The sequence below is a fragment of the Bombyx mori genome, chromosome 24 (assembly GCF_030269925.1).
Source record: "Bombyx mori chromosome 24, ASM3026992v2".
In the NCBI taxonomy this organism is placed as follows: Eukaryota; Metazoa; Arthropoda; class Insecta; order Lepidoptera; family Bombycidae; genus Bombyx; species Bombyx mori.
The window spans coordinates 11,363,858-11,387,475 of NC_085130.1; the positions used below are offsets into that span (position 1 = coordinate 11,363,858).

Below are 23,618 nucleotides of genomic sequence, written 5' to 3' on the forward strand. Positions count from 1 at the left end.
TTGATTGTACCACATTACAAAACTTAGTAATCAATGTGAATACCGTCATCCATCTTTAAAGACGAGATCGATTTCTGTATTGCTTGGTGATAAGCAAATCGCAATTTTTGAAGTGAAACTTCTCATGCGACTTCCAACAAGATTGCGTTAAACGTTAATACTAGAAAGTGATAGAGCGAGAGTGATTGATTGAATTCTGAAGATGTCGCGTCTCTTATACACCGTATTCCCTATTACAAGAGCAATCTGATTTAAGGATGAAAAATTAAGAAAACCACAATACTACACATCGAAAAAGAAGTTTCACTTCATTCAAGTGCACCAAGTTGCACGCGCACCGTTTTTTATTACATGATATTTTAATTATTTTTCGTTACTACATCCGCGGCAGCGTTGGAGTTCGTGACGTAGCAGATAAGTTTCAGGAGAGTCATCGCCGATAGTACCCGGCTGGCCTCCAGACTACGTCGGAAATAGATGCCTAAACGTTTACGTACTAGGTCCAAGATCATGCGGTAGGCCCAAGCAATTCTAGTTGAACGTGGTAAAGGCGGATATGGAGAAGAATAACCTCACCGAGAGGGATGCTGAAGACCAGGAAAATTGGAGAAGTTTAAGTGGGAAAGCGGACTCAGGCATTAGACCGTGAAAACGCCAGAAAGAAGATTTTTATTACACCATGCCAATAATCGTATATCGTGGAAGTATTTTGTGAACACGAATTAAGTACGTATTTTATTAGACAATTTTGTATCTGACTGCGGAATTCGGCATACGATTGGCATTGGATTTTTTTTTTTTTTTTTTTTTATTTTTTTATGGTTGAAGGATTACTGGTGGCCCGGAGGCCTTTCCAGTTTCACCAGGACAGGTGGGCGAGCAAAGGCTCAGCCAGGAGGGGTGGGATTTGCTAACAGCTACCCGAGCGCCTCCGAAGGAGACCTAACAGCTCAAGAGCAGCTGCTTCGCGAATGAATCTACTACCGGATCGGAATTGCGACCCGCTGAGAAGATCCGGCGAGAAACTCAGCGAGCTGATTCATGGGTTAGGTTGCACGGCGAACTCTTTGTCGAGTTCGACGAGTACGGTTACCGAGGTCCCTAAGCCTGCTCCTAGAGCTGAAGGCGTCTAGTGCGAAGGTTATTGGATCTGATGGATCCGTAAGGACGTGTCTAGGGCGTCGACGGTGACTGGCTCCTGCATGATCAGGATTCGGGGAGTAGTCAGCGGCGGCTACGATAAGGCGATTATCATGACGCATAGCCTTATCGAAGTACCGTTCCGACGCTGACTTCATGTATTTCTGTATAGATTCGAGGCCCAGGTCGTCGTGTAGGTCAACGTTCCTCACGAACCACGGAGCTCCGACGGCTAACCTGCAAAAGCGGGATTGTAGAGATTGAAGGGTGTCTATGTGCGTGCGGGCCGCGTGAGCGAACACCACACTCGCGTAAGTCATGACGGGCCTTATGCAAGTTTTGTAAAGTGTCACCTTGTTCCGAAGGGACATTTTACTCCGCTTACAAATCATGGGGTAGAGTCTACCGAGAATAAACGCGGCACGGTCACGGACTGATTTTATATGCGGGCGGAATGTCATCGATGCATCCAGGGTAACGCCCAGGTACTTGACCTTCCTGGCCCAGGGTATGGATTGACTAAAGAGAGTAATCGGGGGTGTGAGATTCCTCCTCCTAATACGGGAGGAAATCCGTGCGGAGCTTCCCCTCTGAAAGAGCACCGCAGTACTTTTCGCTGGGTTGATGTCTATGCGCCATTTTCGGAACCACTGTCCTAGGGCTAGGGCTGCGCTCTGAAGCTTCTTCGCGATTAGGGACTTGTTTCTACTGGAATAGTAAACAGTCGTGTCGTCGGCGAATAAAGCTAAATGGGTCGGCGGCGACCGGGGAATATCGTTAACGAATAAGCTAAATAGGAGGGGTGAGAGGACAGAGCCTTGCGGGACTCCAGCTGTGAGAGGTCGTGGGGAGGAGCGGGTTCCCTCGACTCGATATCGAAAAGAGCGGTTCGACAAGAAGTCCCGTATGATGAGCACGAGACTATCCGGCACACCCATGTTGAATAGTTTGAAAATCAAACCGTTGTGCCAGACTTTGTCGAACGCTTTTGCGACGTCGAAGAAGAGAGCTCCCGTGTATAACGGTTTTGGTCGATTAAGGCCCACAAGAATGTGCTCCGTGAGGCGGTGCACCTGTTGAACGCATGAGTGATTTGTACGGAATCCGAATTGTTCATCGATGAGAATGCCCTTGGATGAGACGAAGTCTCTGAGGCGTTTGTAGAGCAGACGCTCATACAGTTTGCCTAGAGACATGAGGAGGCTAATCGGGCGGTAGCTCGTCGGATGATTTTTTGGTTTACCGGGTTTATGTATGCCGATAACGTCCGCTTCTTTCCACACCGCGGGAAAGATACAGTTCGCCATAGCGGCATTGAAAATAGATGCCAACATCACGATGAGTTGGACGGGTAGAAGTTTAATAACGCGGTTGGATATACCGTCGGAACCGGGAGCCTTGCGAGGACGTAGGTCTTTGATCAAGTCTTTAACTTCCATCGGGGTGACGGGTGGTAACACATCAGAGGGTGGCAAGGAGGCTCTGCGTTCTACCTCACTGTCTACTAATTCTACATGCACAGGGTCCACGGATTGAGTGCTGGGCGTGCACTGGGTTTGCAATGTATCGGCCAGCAGCTCTGCTTTTTCGTCATCATCGAACGCCGTGAGTCGGCCTGAGGGGCCTACGAGGGGGGGCATAGTTACTACCGTATCCGATTTGAGAGTACGAGCTAAGCGGTAGTAAGACCTTTGGGAGGGCGCGAGTCCTTCTAAGAAATCAGACCATCTGGCATCTCGGACTTCGGTGATGCGAGACTTTACGTCGCGTTGTAGGGCACGCATTCGAATACGATTTTCCGCGGTAGGATACCTGTCGTAGGCGCGTATCGAGGCGTTCTTAGCTCTAAGGAGTTCCCTAATATCGTCGGACAATTTGAAGCGGTGAAGGAAGTCCTCCGCTACAACTTGTTTCGATGACCTATCTAATGTCGAGGTGATGTGTGACGTTAAGATGTCTATGGCTTCAGCGGTATCCTGAGGAGACGGGGTAGAGTCCGGGCTAAACGGTAGCGATGGTGGATCAGATTCAGCCAGGCTGATGCCCAGCGTGTGCCAATCCACCACAGTCCTCGTGACGGGAACGGAATCGGAAGCACGACCGAGCTTCATAACGACGGGACGGTGGTCTGAATCTAACTCTGAAACTACTTCGATCGAGTGTAAGCGCAGAGTTACGTTTTTTAATAACGCTATGTCGAGTATATCCGGGCGATGCGCGATATTTAGCGGGTAGTGAGTCGGGGTTAGCGGAGCGACGATATCGAAGGCGAGATCATCGACTAACGCGTCAAGCCGCCTGCCATTCGGGGTTGTGGTGTGTGAGTTCCACCTGACGTGTTTACAATTTAGGTCGCCCGCCAGAATGACAGAGCTCCCCATGCCGAGCAGCGCCTCGATATCACTGCTTAGAACGATCTTATCCGGTGGAAGATAAACGGACGCGATAACGATCGGCGCGTGTCCCGTCAGTGAGATTCGGCACACTGATGCTTCGATATTAGCGAGCGCGGGAGGATCGAGTGGGACGCAATGCAGGGCTCTTCTATAGTAAATGACGGTACCACCACCACGAGCAGAGAGCCTGTCGTTCCTGACCATGTTATAGTTCGCGATTTTAGGGTCACGGCGCGCGGGCTTAAGTAGGGTCTCCTGCACTAAAAAGATATCAATTTGATGGTCACGCAAAAAGTCAGAAACCTGATCACGCTGATTTGCGAGACCGTAAGCGTTAAAAAATCCTATCGTTACGGATAGGGGCTTTATTCTACTAATATACGCCATTGATTACCGGCGGAGTGAGGGGAGGACGTACGTATTTAATGACGCGTATACGTCGGCGTATTCTTGCACAACGGCGATAAAGTGTTGTGCAGTGGAGGCAGAGCGAATGGCGTCGCCCAAAGCGTTAACGCGCTCAAAGTTGATCGACTGAAAGAAGTCGATCGCTAAAGCGAGATTGTCGGACGCGGTCGGAGGGCAAGTCGCGGGAGAGGGACGAGTCGCGGGGGCGGGACGAATCGCGGAGGAGGGAGTTGTAGCCGTGTTCATGTACGGCAGCGGTTTCGCCCAGGCCGAGACACTGGGCACCGGCGCCGGAACGAACGCTGGCTTAGCCTGCGACACAGAGGGTGCCGAGGCTTTGATGTCTGGGCCGGAAGCTCGGAGGCGGTTTTGGCGGGCGACGCGGCGATTTATTTTCGGGGCTCGGGGGCATCCGCGGTAATTTGCGGGGTGACCCTGTGTTCGACACAGGACGCAGCTAGGCGGTTCTGTCGCGGTTTTTTGATCGCGAGTGCATAGGGCCGTGGCGTGATCGCCTAAGCACTTGACGCATCGGGGGCGCGCGTGACAGTTACGGGAAGAATGCCCGTATAGTTGGCAGTTATGGCACTGGCTAGGTGTGCCTTTCTTGTGTGGGGTTTCGACTGCGATTCCGGAAAGGCTACAGACCGTTCGGATGTTGAATATTTGCTTACCCTCGGGGGTAGGCTGGAGGGCGACGAGAACCATATTATATGGCTCCCTTCCGCGGCCTGTGTGCATGCGGTGTACGGAGTTAACCGGTAGGCCTTGTTCGAGAAGGTCGGCCTTGACGAGCTCGGCATCCAACTCTTTAGGGATGCCACGTATAACGGCACGGAGTTCGCGCTCCTCCTGGAGCGTATACGTGTGGAAACTTATACGCTCCTTACGGAGGTAAGAAGAGAGGGCCCTATGGTCGTCGGATGTTCGAACCTTAATTTGAATGCCGTTCGCGAGGTTACGGGCATTCGTAAAATTGATATTTTTGGCCTTAAGGGCCAGGGAAACTCGTTCCCAAGCTGCCTTCTCTTGAAGGATTACCGGGGGAGGGGTCTGGGCTTTATTTTGTGCCACCGGACGCGGCGACGGAGTGGCACGGGCTGGAGGCGCAACGGGAGTCTGAGGGCGGGGGCGCGACGCGTTCGCGGCTTTGCTAATTTTAGCGGCCGCGGGAGCTCGAGACTCCGCGGCACGCTTCTTACCCTTTTGCACCAGGGTGAATCCATCCGTCGATGAGGCGGGAGCGAGGTCGACCTCCATCTCCGAGTCAGAGTCGGAGGACGAGGAGGCGGGCGCAGGTGACCTACGAGTAGGTGTTTTGGACGGCGCGACGGAGGCCGCGGATGATCGCGCTGCTGGAACGGTGACCACGGCGGACGACGCAGCAGTTTTACTCGCCAGTATAGGCGACGCGGGAACGGCAGGCACGACGGAGGCTGCGGTGCTCGATGCAGAAGCTTTGCACGCAGGTACAGGCGACGCAGGAGCAGTGAGCTCAGTGGAGTCCACGAGAGGGCTCGCAGTGTGATCGGCCTTGAAGGCCTGAAACTCGGAAGTGAGCTTTGGGTAGCGAAGCCGGAGAAATTCCGCAAATACAGCGTCCATGATGTCTACGTGCCCAGGTGGGGCTACCCTGGGTCTTAGAAAACACTCGCCTTGCGGCGAGGCCCCAACTTCTCGGACCTGAGCGGTTCTATTGAACACAGGTGGCGATGCGGCACGATTACTGCAGGACAAAGAAAAATCACAACAAAACGGAAATAACTAAAAGAAACAAAACAATTAAACACTTCCAGGAAGACAGTTTGTCGGCATATGTACCACGAACACAGAAATAACAAAAGCAAACAAAACAAATAAAAACTTCCAGGAAGAGCACTTAGTCGGCAGATGTACCACGAACACAGGCCGCGCGAACAATGGCCGGGCTAACAAAAGCCGGGCGAACAAAGGCCGGGCGATCGAGTGGTCGATGAGCACGTCCGCGCGTGACGGGTGCCTCTATCGGAAATGGCATTGGATTCGGCATGCGGCACATCTATTGCAATGTGCTCACCGCCACTCATACCCTTCACGTAAATGAAAGGGGTACAGTGGGGTAGCTCCCCATCATGAATTATTGAGTATTAAAAGTATCAAATAGATCTAAAGCCTCGTTAGAATAATGAGTGAAGGAAAGCATCTGTCAACTCAATCCAAGTTTGGGATGAAAATTAAAAATTATAAAAGAAAATTAGTTACATCATTTACATTTCAATATATTTACATTGAACACCTTAATGCAAATATATCGAAATAATTAAATGTTATAATTTACATTTTTCACCGGGCTTGAGTATTAGACCAAAGGTCCACTATGAGGGTTAGTTTTTCTTTAAAAGCTCCGCATCGGGGTGGTGCGTTCTCATGTGACCTTTCAAACTGCAATTCTGTACAAAAGCGCTACTACAATACGGACAGACGAATCTCCTGTCGTTATTATGGATCCTCATGTGTTCCTTCAAGGTTCTGGGTCTGGCATATGCCTTATTGCAAACCTGACATTGATATTTCCTTTCGCCTATATGCTTGACTAAGTGGAGTCTCAATCTTGCCCCAGTAACGAATCTATCCGGGCAGTAAGTACACGCGAATCTCTTATCTTGGATGTGGACGTCCCGTATGTGTTTCGTTCTCTGATTGAATATCCTGAAGACGGCCGGGCAGTGGGGGCAGGGGTAGTCGAGCTTCTGCCCGTGGACTTCGCTCAGATGCCTTCGTCTCTGGTCGTAAGTCTTGAACATTTCTCTGCAGTGGGGACAACGGTAGCGCTTCTCGGCTCCGTGAGCGGTCGACATATGGACATACCTTAAGTTTTTCGTTAGAAAGGTTTTATCGCATTTCGTGCAGTTGAATTTGGCTCCGCTCTCGTCCTCGTGGGTAAGTAGATGAGCGGACAGACGGAATTTCGTTAGGAACGCCTTACCGCATTTAGCGCAGATACATCCCGGACTGTGCGTGTTTATGTGAGTGTTAACGTTCGTGAACAAGGAAAAACTAGTCTTACAAAACCCGCATATAAACTCCCCATCTCTCATAATATAGGGCGTCACTCCCAAGCCCTTTTCCTTTCTGATCGGTTTCCCGTGGGAGTCGATGAGATGTTCCGCGAACTCCTCGACGCTGTCCATGCTCTGAAGGCACAGCTCACACCTCAGATCCGATATTTCGATTTTAACGTTAGAATACGTCCTGGCGTGTCGGACCGCCTCGATCCTGTTCGGATGGACAACTGAATGTATTTTGATACTTTGAATGTCGCCAAAGTTCAGTTCGCAGTAGCCGCAGTGGAACAAGCCACGTTTCCACCTGAACGGCACTACGTTCGAACATTCGATTATGATACACGCGTTGTCCCTGTGGTCGTGATATTTGCTTTTCGGTACCCAGACTTTCGTCTCGTTTGACCCTAGAACAGAATAAAATTGATCGCGAGTGACGACACAGCGTGCCGTTATCTCGTGGAACTTTTAAAGAGATTTTTGTGCCGCCATTGGAACTTAAAGAGATTTTTGTGTCGCCATTACGGTTAATGTCACAAATTGTCTACGGCGTGTAAAAATGGAACCATTCCGGTTTCGACGATGGACCATTTAATAAGCTTCGACCTTATGTCTACAGTGTGCTTAGTGCGAGTTTTTTAACTTCCCGATCGCATAAAAGTTAACTCAAGTTTGTATGGAATGGAACAGCGCCCCTAGCGGCAAACGAAGGGAAGCTTAAAAACTCAAAACTATGTACACAGAAGAACGAATACACGTTGCAGTTTTATGCATTTACTCCGTCTTTCCCATATATGCTACGGTGACCGAGGCTGAGGTGATCTAATGACGGAGGCCAGTTTTTGTCAATTGGCGGTAGTTCTTTTTGACGTTCAACAAGTATGTACTTTCATTTATGTTGGATAAAAAATTTTGGATTTTGATTTTGATTTATGAGTGTAGAGAAAATTTCCAAGGCTTATTACAACTAGATCTGGATGTCAGAGCTCGTTCCGTGGCAGACTTACCAATTACAATTAGCACTTAACACAAATAAGCAATCGTGAGCAACTCATGAACACTTTCGATATTCCCACGAAACCACTCTAAAATCGAAAATACCTTCTTAGAATGGACGTCTGTCTCTATTTGTTCTTTGACTGTTATTTCTCCATCAATCACGGATGTCAAAACAAGCCATTTGAGATCTGAATTCGATTTTTCGCTTTAACAACGGACTTTTGGCGGGAACGCGAGGAGTGAAGTTGTGTAATTTTATTTATTTTGTCTATATAGTGTTTCTTCAGGTTTAAATGTGTAATAACGGTGGTTTATTACCTGTTTAGCATCTGTGAATGTGCACAAATGTGGGAAACAAAGCCGCTGGACGTAATTTCTCGGAATCCTCCAAAAAGTCCACTGAAAAAATCTCAATAAATGACCGCCATTTTACTGAGATTATATTTCATCCCATATCATCTCATTTCATCCCAGTTGATTAATGTCTCAAATTAATCATCTTTATTTCATTACATTTCACTCCATATTATCATTTTTCATAAAAATAAGAATGTAAATTAAAATGACACGACCTAAAGGTCTTAGATACCAGTGTGCTTAGTGCGAGTTTTTTGACGTTTTCGATATCGTAAAAGTTAACGCGAATTTGTATGCAGTTGGAACAACGCTCCTAGCGGAAAACGTAGGTAAACGTTCCAGCTAGTTCCAGCAGTCGTCGTGGCCTAACGGATAAGACGTCCGGTGCATTCGGGTTGAAGCGATGCACCGGTGTTCGAATCCCGCAGGCGGGTACCAATTTTTCAAATGAAATACGTACTCAACAAATGTTCACGATTGACTTCCACGGTGAAGGAATAACATCGTGTAATAAAAATGAAACCCGCAAAATTATAATTTGCGTAATTACTGGTGGTAGGACCTCTTGTGAGTCCACGCGGGTGGGTACCACCACCCTGCCTATTTCTGCCGTGAAGCAGTAATGCGTTTCGGTTTGAAGGGTGGGGCAGCCGTCGTTACTATACTTGAGACCTTAGAACTTGTATCTCAAGGTGGGTGGCGCATTTACGTTGTGGATGTCTATGGGTTCCAGTAACCACTTAACACCAGGTGGGCTGTGAGCTCGTCCACCCACCTAAGCAATAAAAAAAAAAAAAAGCTCCATACAAATTTGAATTCACTTTTTCAATATTTTTTTTATTGCCTTTGTAGGCAGACGAGCATACGGCCCACCTGATGGTGAGTGGTTACCGTCGCCCATGGAGTTCAGCAATGCCAGGAGCAGAGCCAAGCCGCTGCCTACCTAAATGTTTGTAATTGTTCTAATGCCACGCCATTTTAGTAAATGGAAAATTTCCACGTTACGTAATGCGTAATTTATCGACAATTCGACTGGCTTCTTCTTAAAAGGAAATTGCATTCACCGTAAAAAACCCGAGACTGTAAGAAGATGCACGAATCTACCACTGATTTTCGAAGTTAATTTCTACATTTCCGTAGCACAAAGTTTTTCAGGGTTTAAATAATAGAAATTATTAGAGTATAGTGTCATTACAAGTGTGGCGGCAGCCATTATAGAAGAACAAAAGATATTTAATAGATGCCTGAATCTCGCTAAAGACAATTTCAAGAGCTTAGATATATCGAAGTTGCTAACAATTACATTTGAACCGCTCGTCTCCTGAAAACTTCACCCGCTCGGTGGAAGATCTTCCCTTTGTCTCTAATTCCCAAAAAAAAAAACTAAACTATTAGCGACAAATATCTACACAGAAAAACTAATTAAATGTAACAGTTTTATACAAAATAATAATAAAATGCAAATCGTATAACCTAAAACGGATGAAGTGATTGAAACACCAAAGAAGGAACAGAAACACCTGCTGTTAAGTGGTTACTGGAGCCCATAAACATCTACAACGTATAATGCGCCACACACCTTGAGATATAGTTCTAGGTCTCAGTATAGTCACAACGGCTGCCCCACCCTTCAAACCGAAATGTATTACTGCTTCACGGCAGAAATAGGTGGGGCGGTGGTACCTACCTGTGCGGACTCACAAGAGGTCCTACCACCAGTAATTACGCAAATTATAATTTTGCGGGTTTGATTTTTATTGCACGATGTTATTCCTTCACCGTGGAAGTCAACCGTGAACATTTGTTAAGTACGTATTTCATTAGAAAAATTGGTACCCGCCTGCGGGATTCGAACACCGGTGCATCACTTAATACGAATGCACCGGATGTCTTATCCTTTAGGCCACGACGACCCCATGTCACATTGCAATGATTCTACTACTAGAGATATATACATATAGCTATCCAGGATGATAATGTGAGATAAGGCCATAACGAAAAGGAGAGTCACTTCATCTGTTGAATAAAAGATATTCTAATAAATTAAATTCCTAATATATTCTCAAGCGTTTATCATCAACATCTTCGACTTCATCATTGGTAAGGGTCGAGGCTTCTGCTGCTTCTTATTTTTTCTCTACCTATTCACTGGTAGCTTAAAGGCCTATTTTTTACGTTTGAGAGATTACTGGTGGCCCGGAGGCCTTTCCAGTTTTAACAGTGCAGGTGAGCGAGCAAGGGCTCAGCCAGGAGGGGTGAGATTTGCTAGCAGCTACCCGAGCGCCTCCAAAGACCTATCTATGCCAGAAACGCGCGGACGGAAAGGTGATCTTACGGGCTTTACCTGACAATTTACTAGCAGTAGCAAGAACAGTGCTTCGCAGAACCTACCACCGGATCGGTATCAAGAGAAGATTCGGCGAGAAACTAGATTTGAGTCCTGATATTGGTTTATTAGTGATATTGAAGTCGTTTCTATGGCCCCATTTAAAAGAAATTCAAGATTCACTATCCATACTGTATTGTAGAGTTCTTTTACTTCATTATTAGATCATATTTTTAATTAATGTTTAGATAGTCATTATTTTTAACCCACTTTCGAAAAAGTTTCTCAGCTTACCAAACACAAATTGTGCCCACACATATGGTTAACATAATATGCACTAATTGTTTCCCTAAAAGGTCAATTTCAATGATTCCGGTTAAGAGAACAAAAAAAAATCACTAACATTATTATTTTATTGATCGCCATTATTACACTATAAAGATGTAGCAACATTTACACATGGATCGCTTAGGGCCAAGATAAATTAAGTTAATATTAAATATATTATAAATCTGAACACATTTGTCAAATATAATAATATGTGTGGCATATTACTCGTAATACAGTTCGTATTATTTATACGGAGTTAAGTCAAATCACAGTGACTGTACCACATGATTTGTTAACCAAAATTTCGCTCCAGTGCAATGCCAATTGTCCACTGAACAATATCTACTTGGACGACTTTGTAATGTGCGAGCCTCAGTCGTATTGTCTGGAACATGGCATACACAACACCGGCACTCCCTTTCAGGTCATGAACGTCATCCAGATGCTTAAGCCTCGCCGCGTACGAGTCAAAATGTACGTCACATATCTGACAGCGGTATTTGTTCTTTTGGCCTTGAACCAAACTCAAATTAAGGTTCCTGCGCCCTTTATTCGAAAAGATCAGCTCGCATCTCGAACACGGATATTCGCCTGAAACGTACGCGATCTGATGATTGAATAGACATTATGTCTCGTCAAAAACCTTTACCGCACGTATGACAGACGTAATTCTGACAGTACCTGTTCATACGCGAGAACAGCTTCAAAATAGGCCTTCGAATGGGGCGTCACAATGAACGCAATTCCGTGCCATTTCCGTCAAAGCGTACGGAGTTAGGCCATCCGTGTACACCGGGTTCAGCCAGGGAATGTACCTCGGATAAATGAGTAAAACTTCCTGTAATCGAGTATAGACTCTCCCGCAGACGTTGCTCGACAGATCACTTATGTCCACCCTAAGAGGTAACGAATTTCGTGGTTCCTTCTTATAAAGTACATCTAATTTGTTATTGTGTACGTTTGAGTGCTCACGGACGTCAAATACGTTAGCAAACGACCTCGGGCAGTAGGCACACAAGAATTTATCCCTCTGCCATCTAAATACGACCGCGTTTGAATTTTTTAATATGGTAGCGGCGTTTGCCTTCTCCTTTATGGCATTACCTTGTTTTTTCTTCCACTTGATTTTGATGGTCGGTCCTTCAGTGGCCTCGTCCTCGTCAGGGCCTATAAAATAAATAAAAAAAAACTTATGTCAGCTTCTACGTTTTGTGAGATTTCATGTGTCTATACAGTTTAGATTTAGTTAGAAAATTCGTAGAGCACTCAGAGCATTCGTGCTGTTTCTCAGCGCGTCCGTGAACCAGGCGCTGGTGGCCCGACCGTTTGGAGCTCGTATCGAATGTCCTCCCGCACACGTCACAAACGTATTCCTTCCTTTGTTGTCCGTGGAAATCGATGAGGTGTTTTGCCCGAACGTGGTACGAAGTGAAAGCTTCACGACACCACGGACAAGTGTACCGGATTCCTTTACGGTGAACCCGCATCCTGTGAAAAGTTCTAGCGGCTCTAGTCTCGCACACCTCCCCGCAAGCTCCGCATGGGAAGCTGCCCGTTTCGTGGGACTGCACGTGCTTCCTGAACCTCGGCACGGACACGAACGCTTTGCCGCATGTGTCGCACACGTGGTTCTGATAGTGGCTGTTCATGTGCTCGTTTGCTCGGGCGAAACTCGCGAAGCTCGCGCCGCAAATCTGACAGCAGAAAGCGTCATCCGTCATTTTGAAAGGCAAAACACCGTCGCTGTAATCCGAATGCAAAACTTTACCGTGACCGGCGACCACGTGGTCCTTGAGCAACGCTAAGCTATCGAAACTAGAACGACAGAGCCGACAACGCAGACCGGACACTTCCACTTTGACCATGTTGTTTTCCGTTAATTTCGCGAATATCTTTTTGCCGGGCTGCTCGTCCGAATGGTTCCCGATAACGTGGTGCCGAAGCGAGTGCACTTCGGGGTATTTAGCGTCGCAGTAGGAGCAGTAAAACGCGCCGTGGTACCACCGGAAGGGCCACGCGGTCGAGCACTCCAGTATAGTGGTCGCGTTACGTCGCATCATTGTCTTGGCGATGCGACGTTCCGATTCCTCGGGGAGGATGTTGTTCGCGCGTCTTCGCCTTCGCATTTGGCGTGCGGAAACTACTTCCTTTAATTTCCTACCGCGTTTTATCGCGCCTACCTCCGTCCCTATAAACAAAAACAAAACGTTTTACTGACCAACAACCTGTCGCATCGGTTTCGGATTGCGAAAACGGATTTATATTCTGGAATCTAGGATTATTTCGCAGAACAGAAATGGCCACAATATCCTACGTGGCACGGAATAGGATAAGCTCTATCGATAAAATCCAGAAATATCGAATATTTCGCGTCACTATTGTAAAAAAAAAGTCGCCGTGGTCCAAAGGGCAAGACGCCCGGCGCGTTCATATCGAGCGAAGCGACTGTGCCGGTTTTCGAATCCCGCAGGCGGGTACCGATTTTTCTAATGAAATAGATAGTAGACAAATGTTCACGAATTACTTCCACAGTGAAAGAATAATAACATCATATTATAATACTCGTAATTAAGCCCGCAATAATTTTTAATTATAATTTGCATAAATACTGGTGCTAGGGCGTCTTGTGAGCCCGCACGGGTAGGCATCACTGCCTAGCCTATTTACGCCGTGAAGTAGTAATGCCTTTCGGTTTGAAGGGTGGGACAGCCGTTGCACTTTAAGAAAAAGGAAACTTAGATCTCTCGTCTCAAGGTCGGTTTTGCGTTGTTGATGTCTATGGACTCAGTTGGTCGTAAGCTCGTCCACCCATCTAAGCAATAAAAAAATAAAACCATAACTCCTGTCAACTACGCCAACTTTTTCTACGGCTACCTATTCTTAGGAGAGGGAATCACCTAGCTCAACCGCCTTTCTCATTTTTTCGAGAATGTTCTGACAGAGAATAACAAATTTCGGAATTAAATCTTATTTCCATTTTACGTTTATCCACCATATTATTATTTCAGACGTTTCGGATACTTTACTGTAGGTACTTATGGTCATGTCTGAGACATCAGCGTATTGTGTTAGGTACCATCTAATTTTTATAAATGAATTTCATATTTGAACTTATTTTTCTCTACCTATTTTCTGGTAGCCCAAAAGGTTATTGCAGCTACGCTGTGACTGGTGAGTGAGCTCACGGGGTTCCACCTGAGAGAATGTGCTAACACTGACTCTAGCAAGAGCAGTGCTTCGTAGAATATACTACCGGATCGAAATCGCGATCCACTGAGAAGATCCGGCGTTAAACTCAGTAGTTTTAAACTACAAATATCCGAATCTTCGTAAATAATTAGCCGGTATTCAAACCGTATAAGTAACTTGAATTATCTAAATCTCGCGAAAACAAAACAATAAAAACCCTTTATTGTAAAGCAATTTTATAATTGAAAATGAGCTTACTATAATAATACTGTTAAAGCTAAAGATCACAATAGAATCACTCCATTGGCATTTTGATGGCGGTCACTTGAACCAGATCCATCAGTTCCGGGTGTGCGCTCCTCATATGCGTCAACACGTGACTTCTTTGTTTGAACGTCGTCCCGCACCACTTACAATCGACCTCGTTGTGAGTCTTCAAATGGGAGACCAACGCTCTGTGCCTCCGGAAACATTTCGCACAGAACGGACACTGGATATTCCTTAAGCCGGAATGCCGAACCAAATGCCTCTTTAGTTCGTAGTTCGTTTTGAATTTCCACTCGCAAAACGTGCAACCGAAGTTGTACTGGCGCGGGAAATGAACTGTTTGCATGTGATTCGCTCGTTTGCCGCTCGTTCTGAACGACAAATCGCAATGCGTGCAGCTGTAGCTGTGGACTTTGGTCATGTGGGCCTCGTTTAAATGAGCTATCCTGTCATAGTACCCAACGAATCGCATGCTGCAGTGGGGACACTCGTACCTTGGCCCTTTCGCGTGAGCGGTGGCCTTGTGCGCATCTCTGGCGGCCCTCATATTGAATTGTTTGCCACATTCGGAGCACGGAAACGAACCGCTCAAATGAACTTCAGAGTGCTTTCTCAATCGAGGCGCCGTCATGTACCCTTTGCCGCACGTCGCGCATATATAATGCTGGTAATGCACGTTCATGTGTTCGTAGAGAGTGAGGAACGTATTAAATCTCTCGTCACACAACAGACATTTCCAGTCTTTATCTAAATAGAACGGTAAAATTCCGTCGGGCTGGTTGAAGTTGAAATAAAAACCGTGCTCTTTGACGTGGCTTCGCATTTGTTTGACGTCCGAGAACGCTTCGGTGCAGTAGTTGCACGTCGCCCGAGTCACATCCACGTTAATCATGGGCATCTCGCGGAATTTTCTATAAATATCCTTGACGTTGTGCTGTTTCGAGCACGCCCTGACGTGCCCCCTCAGTATTTCGCAATCGGTGAAATCGTCTTCGCAATAAGAACACTTGAACTTATTCTTCTTCCAACGAAACGGGCAGAACGACCAACATTCTAATAACGAAGTGGCATTCTTTTTTATGATTATTCTTGATTCGGCCCTCGCGCTTCTTTGGTAACCACTCCTCTTACTGATTGTGATCGACTCATCTTTCTGGGTTAACGATTCGGAATCTTGTATCTCATCGCGTTTTCCTAAAAATAACAAAAATCTCACGTCAATGTTTGCCGTAACTCATGAATTCTTCGTTTTTCATTCTGTAACAGTGGCTTGTTTACGTATTCTTCGAGACAATGGATCAAAGAACATCGACGCTAAAGTACTTCGAATATAAATTTTAATCGTGTCATAAGAAGGATCAATGGTGGAGCAATTTTTTTTTTAATGTATGAGTATTTACTGAATTGGCGTTGTTTAATACAAGATCCATAATATATAAAAAAAAATAAGTCGTTGTCTAAAGGATAAGACTTCCGGTGCCTTCGTGTCTAGCGATGCAACGGTGTTCGAATCCCGCAGGCGGGTACCAATTTTTCTAATGAAATACGTACTTCACAAATGTTCACGATCGACTTCCACGGTGAAGGAATAACATCGTGTAATAAAAATCAAACCCCCAAAATTATAATTTGCGTAATTACTGGTGGTAGGACCTCTTCTGAGTCTGCACGGGTAGGTACCACCCCCCTGTCTATTTCAGCCGTGAAGCAGTAACGCGTTTCGGTTTGAAGCAGTTTCGGGCAGCTATTGTTACTATACTTGAGACCTTAGAACTTATATCTCAAGGTGGGTGGCGCATTTACGTTGTAGATGTATATATGGGCTCCAGTAACCACTTAACACCAGGGGGCTGTGAGCTCCTCCACCAGTCTACGCCACAAAAAAAAAATACGTTTTTTTTAATTGTTTTTTTTTATGTTAATTATTTAATTTTAGGCGATGCTACACCACAAACGTGTAGTTATTTAAATGCGGAGACATTTAAATGGTGTTTAGTTGTAAGGTTAGTTTTTATATTTTTAAATTCACGGTTTATCTTCCAAATAAAATAAAATCGAAGCGACTTTTCCGCCATGTGAGATTTTCAAAGGCTCCGATTCAGATTCAAATAAAATACTTAGTTATAAAGACACCGATACCTTTAGACGAATCAATGGAAGAAGAAATAAGAAAGTCGTTTGCAATCGCCTATAATTTTAATTCTATATTATTATTATATATTAAAATGTACAATAATTTAACATACCACTACTTGAAATCACATTCATTCAATTTACTAGTACACCAGTTTTTTTTACAACAGAATCAATAAGTTACGAAATACTTTTTTTTAGAATTAATACTTCATATCATTTACAAAAAGTGTGCAAGAGAAACACAACCGGAAGCCAAAATACAGAAAACGTTAGTTTAACTTATGGAGGGTAGAGGTAAAGAAACCGTCTCATATCCTATAAGCTTGAAAAAGTGTCCCACTTTCAGCACTAAATAACAGTTCAAAAATCCTCCAGAATGGCGCTGACATAGGCACAGGGTATGATATGAATTGAGCAGTTATTAACTGATTGAAGTATGCTGAGTTAGGAAATTTAATATATTTAATGACTAGAGTGGTTAGTGACAGTGTAATATACAAGACCTCACATGTTTACGTAGTCCAAACTAATTTCGTTATATTGACAAAAAATTTTTGCTGTGGTAAAACGTGGAGACATCGAATGCATTTTCTTATCAGCTTTAAATAAAATACTTTTTGTGATTTTCTAGTGCTTACAGTTCTTTCGTCCTTTTTTATTTCTCTATCTTATTCTAATAACTTTCAGCGCCTTTTTTTAAATTTACCCGGTTGCTACTGTAGCGCCACCCTTATCTAGCACATTTTAACGGACACTTTTTCACACACACAGACGGTTCTCCTTACCTCTACCCTCCATAGTTTTACTATATCTCCGACTCTGCTATGACCTTGTACGTGCGTAGGCGTCATATTTTTATATATGTAATAACTAGCTGTACCCGTCCGCTTCGCTAGGCATTTAAAATTAACATTATTATTTCTCATACCCACTAAAATTCTCCTCATTATCGCCCCCGCAACCGGTATAGGGAGTCCAACAATCATATAAATATTAGCCTATCCATTAAATACATGTATTTTTCTACATGGATACCAAGTTTTAAGTCAATCGGATGCATGGTTCAGAAGTTATAACGGAACATCCGTAAAAACCACTAGATTTACATACTAGTATAGATATAGATGTGTACATAATGTAAAAAATACGCTCGTTCAAGTTTCCACAGAAGCTGTCATCGAGAAAATAGAGAATTAGAAATAGAAATGTAATAAAACGCTACACTTAAGAAATTACGGGTGCCAGCAATCTAAGGCCTAGGCCGCACTACGGTGAAACCGTAGCGGTTATTAACCGTGTGAGTTTACGAAACACGAAAACGATTACAAGCGGCCACACTTGCGGTTCTTTCCCGCGACTGATTTTAAAACCGACAATGTTACAAAATTGTCGCGGAAAAAAACTGCAACAAAATTTGTAATCCATAGAACTAGGTATCCGTGCACGCATTAGGTATGCGTAACTGAGAGCGGATTTTTGAAATGTGTGTGGGTGTTTTCTTAAATTTTGATATTTATTGTGAAAGAAAGAAACGTTTCTCAAATCTACGGCTAGGAAGTGGATGAACCGAACATTTGTATTAAGCGGTAGGCAGCGGCTTGGCTCTGCCCCTGGCATTGCTGAAGTCCATGGGCGACGGTAACCACTCACCATCAGGTGGGCAATGGGATCGTTTGCCTACGTTTGCCGCTAGGGGCGCTGTTCCAGCTGCATACAAAATTAGAGTAACTTTTACGCTATCGAGAATGTTATAAAACTTGCACTAGGCACACATCTAGTAAATTAATCCATGTTGCAATTGGCAAATCATATGATGGCATTTATGGCAAATTCGGTTTCGTGACCGATACTCTGGCACCGCGTAATTTCATTAGCATTAACACCACTATCTACAATATCGAGAATCGTAAAAAGATGATTACGAAAGAAGACATTTTTTTTTTCCAAAACATACATTCTCACATAATACGTATTTACTGTTTCCGTTGTCGGGCGCGTACCGAGAATATAATATATAATAAAAAAAAAATCGTCACCCCACAAGTTTCCTTTCCCAAGATTCGCCGTAATGACGTGTCCTGCATCCTAAATTTCTCATGATCTTTAACAGGTCCGACTACCAATTTTAAATACATCGAATTAAGATGTTTTTTTAAGTGTCATTTTATTACGATACATGCGAACGATGTAATCTAAAACGAATTAACGCATAATGACATTAAGAACTAAATTTGAATGAAAACGAACGTACAGTACCCACCGATAAATATAGCACATCGACTTTTAGAAAGAGACAGTCGGCCAACTACAACTTCATAGAGCGTTATCTCTGTCACACTAATTGCGTGACGTATTTCACTTGTGTTGTGCAACTAGTACGACCGAAATCATCCGTCTGTCTCTTTCTAAAAGTCGATGTACAATTTTTTATTATTGGGTCCTGTATATTTTCAGACTTTTTGGCGGGAACGCGAGGAGTGAAGTTGTGTGATTTGTTTTATTTTGTCTATTTAGTGTTTCTTCGGATTTAAATGTGTAATAATGGTGGTTTATTAACTGTTTAATATTTGTGAAAGTGCACAAATGTGGGAAAATGAAACAAAGCCGCAGGACGTAGCTTCTCGGGATCCTCCAAAAAGCCAACTGAAAAAATCTTAGTAAATGACCACCATTTTACTGAGATTATATTTCATTCCATATCATCTCAATTCATTTCATTTAATTTCATCCCAGTTGATTAATGTCTCAAATTAATCATTTTCATTTCATTTCACTCCTTATTATCATTTTTCATAAAAATATGAATATAAATTAAAATAAGACATGACTTAAAGGTCTCAGTTACCAGGCCATTAAATCCCTTAAAAAAAAATGTATATTTTCATTTAGTGTCGAGATCAAAGCAGTAACCTACAATAATACAACCAGTAATAGGCTCAGTAATTTTTCTTGTTATGTCGATGCTTACTCAAAGCACCTAAATTATTTACGGAGCTCACAACGTGAATGTCTGTGAGTCTTGAACTCCAAGCATCAATTCTTCAGAGTAACGCCGGTTCCGACCTTCAAACTACCAAAATTAAATACATTATATTATGATACTTTAACTCTATTTATATAAATCTCACTAAATCAAAATTTGTCAAAGGATCGTGAGCTAAAATTGAAGTTGTAAAATAATTTATGTACATGAGTGTACATAAAATCTCTGTATAACCGCTCTTAAAAGAAATATTGTTTAAAAATAAAAATATTTACTTTAAACTTTTTGCGTGCAGTGAAAATAGTGCCTATGTTTTTAGTTATTAATTTCGACAATATCTAGACCACAATCTCAGTTTTCGATCGCCATTGGCAACTCATTTTTACAGACAATTCAGCGGTGGGATAATAAAGATGGGTCTCAGGATACGTCCTACCACCCACCAGTAAAACTGATGACTTTTACTATGAACAAGAGTTTCGCTTAGATAGGCCAGCTTGCACACAGACCAGCCGGTAGTAATAGCATTTACCGAAGACAAAGGACATCACACAATGTATTTACCGCAGTAGCCCTTGATTCTGTGTACGAAATATCATTTAATAACCTAACCTTGGACTTAAAAACCCCAGGTTGCTACGATAATCATACAAACGCCACGAATCTGCACTCAACGCCACTAATTACGTACGAAATATCTCGTCAAATTATTAACGTCAGTCTGCTACGATAACCATACAAACGCCACAAATCTGCACTCAAGGCCACTAATTACATACGAAACGGCTCAAATACTTATTGTCAAACATGAAAATGCTTTTTCGCGATATGCTTGTCAAGGGAAAGCTTAGAAGCAAAAGCCCTCGAACAGCTGCCGCACTGATAGCTGTATTCAGACTCTTTCTTGGTCCTGTGCGCTTTCACGTTGTGGTGGTACTTCTGCGACCTCGTCTTGAAAGTCATGTGGCAAGTCATGCACTCGTAAATATCGGCGCCGGCCCTGTAATTGTGGAACTCCATGAGGTGCCGCTTCCTGAGCTCCCAAGTTGTAAACCTTGGTCTATCTTTACAGTACGCGCACATGTACGGCGAATTCGTGTGCTGGGTTTTAACGTGCATATTCCTCTCCTCCAGGGTCGAGAACGTTGCGACGCATCTGCTGCACGAGTATTTGTTGTCGTGCGGTATCCTGGTGTGGGCCAAGAGCGCCGATTCCGTTATAAAGCCCTCCCCGCAGGTGTCGCAAACAAAATTCTGATAGTGCTCCGACGTGTGCTTCTTGAGAGATATAAAATCTGTAAACTGCGCTTTGCATATGGCGCATTTCCACACAGAGCCGTCGTTTAGCTTGTAAGGAAGGACGCCGGGTTGGACGTCCGCGTTTATAGGCTGCTTGTGGTCGTTACGGAGGTGAGAGAGCAATTCGTCCAAGGTATCGATCGGCATGAAACACAGCTTACACTGAAGGTCGGTAATGTCAACCTTGAGGAACTCTTTACGTAGTTTTCTGCTGAACACGTGCTCAATGTCGTAAGTCGCATGACGGCTCGCCATGTGCATTCTCAGGCCGTTCGGGTCGTACGACTGCACCCTGCAGAGGACGCAATTAAAATTCTGACCCCAGGTCCGAAACGGCGTCGCTGTGGAGCATTGCAGGATAATTTCCGCGTTGCTCCGATGTTTCAACGCTTTCCCGAAACGTGGCTTGTATGTCAGCTTGTAGCATTTTAAGTTCCTTTCGTGCTGGCGTAAACCGTGCTCCGACAAGAACGTGGCGCCACACTTCTCGCACGTGTAAATTTTAACGTGAGTACGTATGTGACCGTTGATTTGGGCGAACTCGGGATACAGTTTGTCGCACTTCAGACAAGTCCACATGCCGGTCGAGTCCTGACGATATGGCAGAACGCCGAAAGGCACGTCAAAGTTAACCGATATACCGTGATCCCGCGAAATATGAGCCATAAACGTTTCAACGTCACTCATCGTCTGTTCGCAAATCGTGCATTTAAAATCTGTTATATTGACTTTCAACACGTCAACCTTGTAGAAGGCGCTATTGAAATCAGCGTTGGCGTGTTCGTTTTTCATGTGCTCCCTCAGCGAAGCCATTATATCGAACTCGTCGTGGCAGTACGAGCAAATGATACGATTGAAACGCGTCTTAAAAGGGAAGGCAGTGGAATATTTTAAGGTCAACACCGCGTTTTGCTTACGGGGGTTCTGGTTAACCGATCTCTCAAACAGTTTCTGTTTCGGTTTACTATCCGCGTCGCTTAACGCGTCTCTTTTCATCCTCCGCCCTAAAAAAAGAGAAAAGAAATACGTCATTAATTCATTCTAGTAAATTCGGCTGATCGTTTTTCGGGGGAGGGGACGTTATCCCGAGCGTGTGTGTACCTTAGTAATAAATTCACGCGTCAAAGTGCTTTTTGGCCATGTGTTTGTCCAAGAACAGTTTCGTCGTAAACGCTTTGGGACATGTCGGGCACGGGTAGTTTAATTCGCTGTCCTTCTTCATTCTGTGCGTTCTCGCCATGTGATTGTATTTGCCCGATCTCGTTTTGAAAGTCTTTTGACAGGTCGCGCACTCGTACTTATCGGCCCCAGTTTTGTAATTGTGAACTTCCATCAGGTGCCGCTTACGGAGTTCCCAGTTAGCGAAGCGCGGCTTCTCCTTGCAGTAAACGCACATGTACGGCATCGACGTGTGCTGCGTCTTAACGTGAACATTTCGTTCGTCTAGCGTCGAAAACGTTGCGACGCACCTACTGCAGTTGTATTTGTTTTCGTGAGGTATCTTCGAGTGGGCCACCATTGCCGATTCCGTTATGAAACCTTCGCCGCACGTGTCGCAGACGTAGTTCTGGAAATGTTCGGCCGTGTGCTTCTTCAGCGACATGAAGTCTTTGAACTCATTCGGACAGATCGTGCACCGCCAAACCGAGCCGTCGTTCAGACGAAACGGGAGTACGCCTATCTGAGCATCTAAATTGATCGGTTGCTCGTGGTCATTTCTCAAATGGTACGTTAAAGTATCAAAATTGTCAACGGGCATAAAGCAAAGTTTACATTGAAGATCCGTAATGTCGATGTTCAGAAAGTCTTTACCTAGTTTCTTGTAGAAAGCCGCTTGAACGTCAAAGTTCGCGTGGCGCGTCGCCATGTGGACCCTCAAGAAATTAGGGTCGCTCGTTTGCAGTCTACAAAAAACGCAATTAAAATTCGTCTTCCAAGTTCGAAACGGACATGCCGTCGAGCATTGTAATACAATTTCGGCATTCGTTCGCGGCTTCAGAACTTTTCCATTGCGCGGCTTGTACGTAGTTCTGAAGCATTTAACTTGGCGTTGATGGTCGCGCAACGCGTGCTCAGAAACAAACATTGTACCACATTTATCGCAGCTGACGCTCATAAAATGAGTTCCTATGTGACGTTTGAACAGAATAAACTCGGTGAATACCCTAGGACAATACACGCAGAGCCAGTTATTGTCAGCGTCCTGCTTATAAGGCAACACGCCGTGTCTCGCGTTAAACTTCACCGGCTTTTCGTGCTCCCTAAATAAATGGGCCATCAACGAATCCACGTCTTGCATATTCTGCGAACAGATCTTGCATTTAAGGTCAGTTATGTCGATCTTGAGCAAATTATCTTTGACTCTATAAAATACATTTTTGAAGTCCGAATTCGTGTGTTCGCCCCTCATGTGGTATCGGAGGTCGGCCAGAGCACCGAACTCTGTATGACAATAGGCGCACAGTATTTGACTGAAACGTGTTTTGAACGGACATGCTGTCGAGAATCTGAGAATCAGTTCAGCGTTTCGCCTCTGAGGCGTTTGGTAAACAAGGACAATTTTCTTTTTCGATTCATGCTCATTTTCATTGCGTCCGCGTAATCGCAGTGTGGACCCTAAAAACAAACAAAGAAAATGGTCAGTTTGATTCCAAACGCCTTATAATTGGCGACTAACGCTGACCTGATGACACACGACAAGGCTAATGAAACACTCAAAAGACCATGCATATTTATATATGTTTTTA

The 23,618-nt window shown here is 44.5% G+C and overlaps 1 protein-coding gene across 9 annotated transcripts in view; it reads right to left on the minus strand.

The window, feature by feature from the left end:
* The window catches only part of LOC134198656 (gastrula zinc finger protein XlCGF26.1-like), a 75,253-nt gene that overhangs the window by 18,183 nt on the left and 33,452 nt on the right, over positions 1–23,618 (minus strand). Inside the window, exons 5-6 of one of the 9 annotated variants that reach the window (XM_038019631.2) lie at positions 12,102–12,164; positions 6,182–7,392 (exon numbers count right to left, since the gene is read on the minus strand). The exons of 5 other annotated variants lie outside the window; for them this stretch is intronic. In XM_038019631.2, the coding sequence (XP_037875559.1) occupies positions 6,308–7,392; positions 12,102–12,164 (1,148 nt within the window). In that variant the 3' untranslated portion in view covers positions 6,182–6,307. Of the gene's footprint in view, positions 1–6,181; positions 7,393–12,101; positions 12,165–14,405; positions 15,648–16,630; positions 23,488–23,618 lie in introns of those variants that run through there. 3 more of the 9 variants (XM_038019630.2, XM_038019626.2, XM_062675768.1) reach the window with 3 other exon arrangements.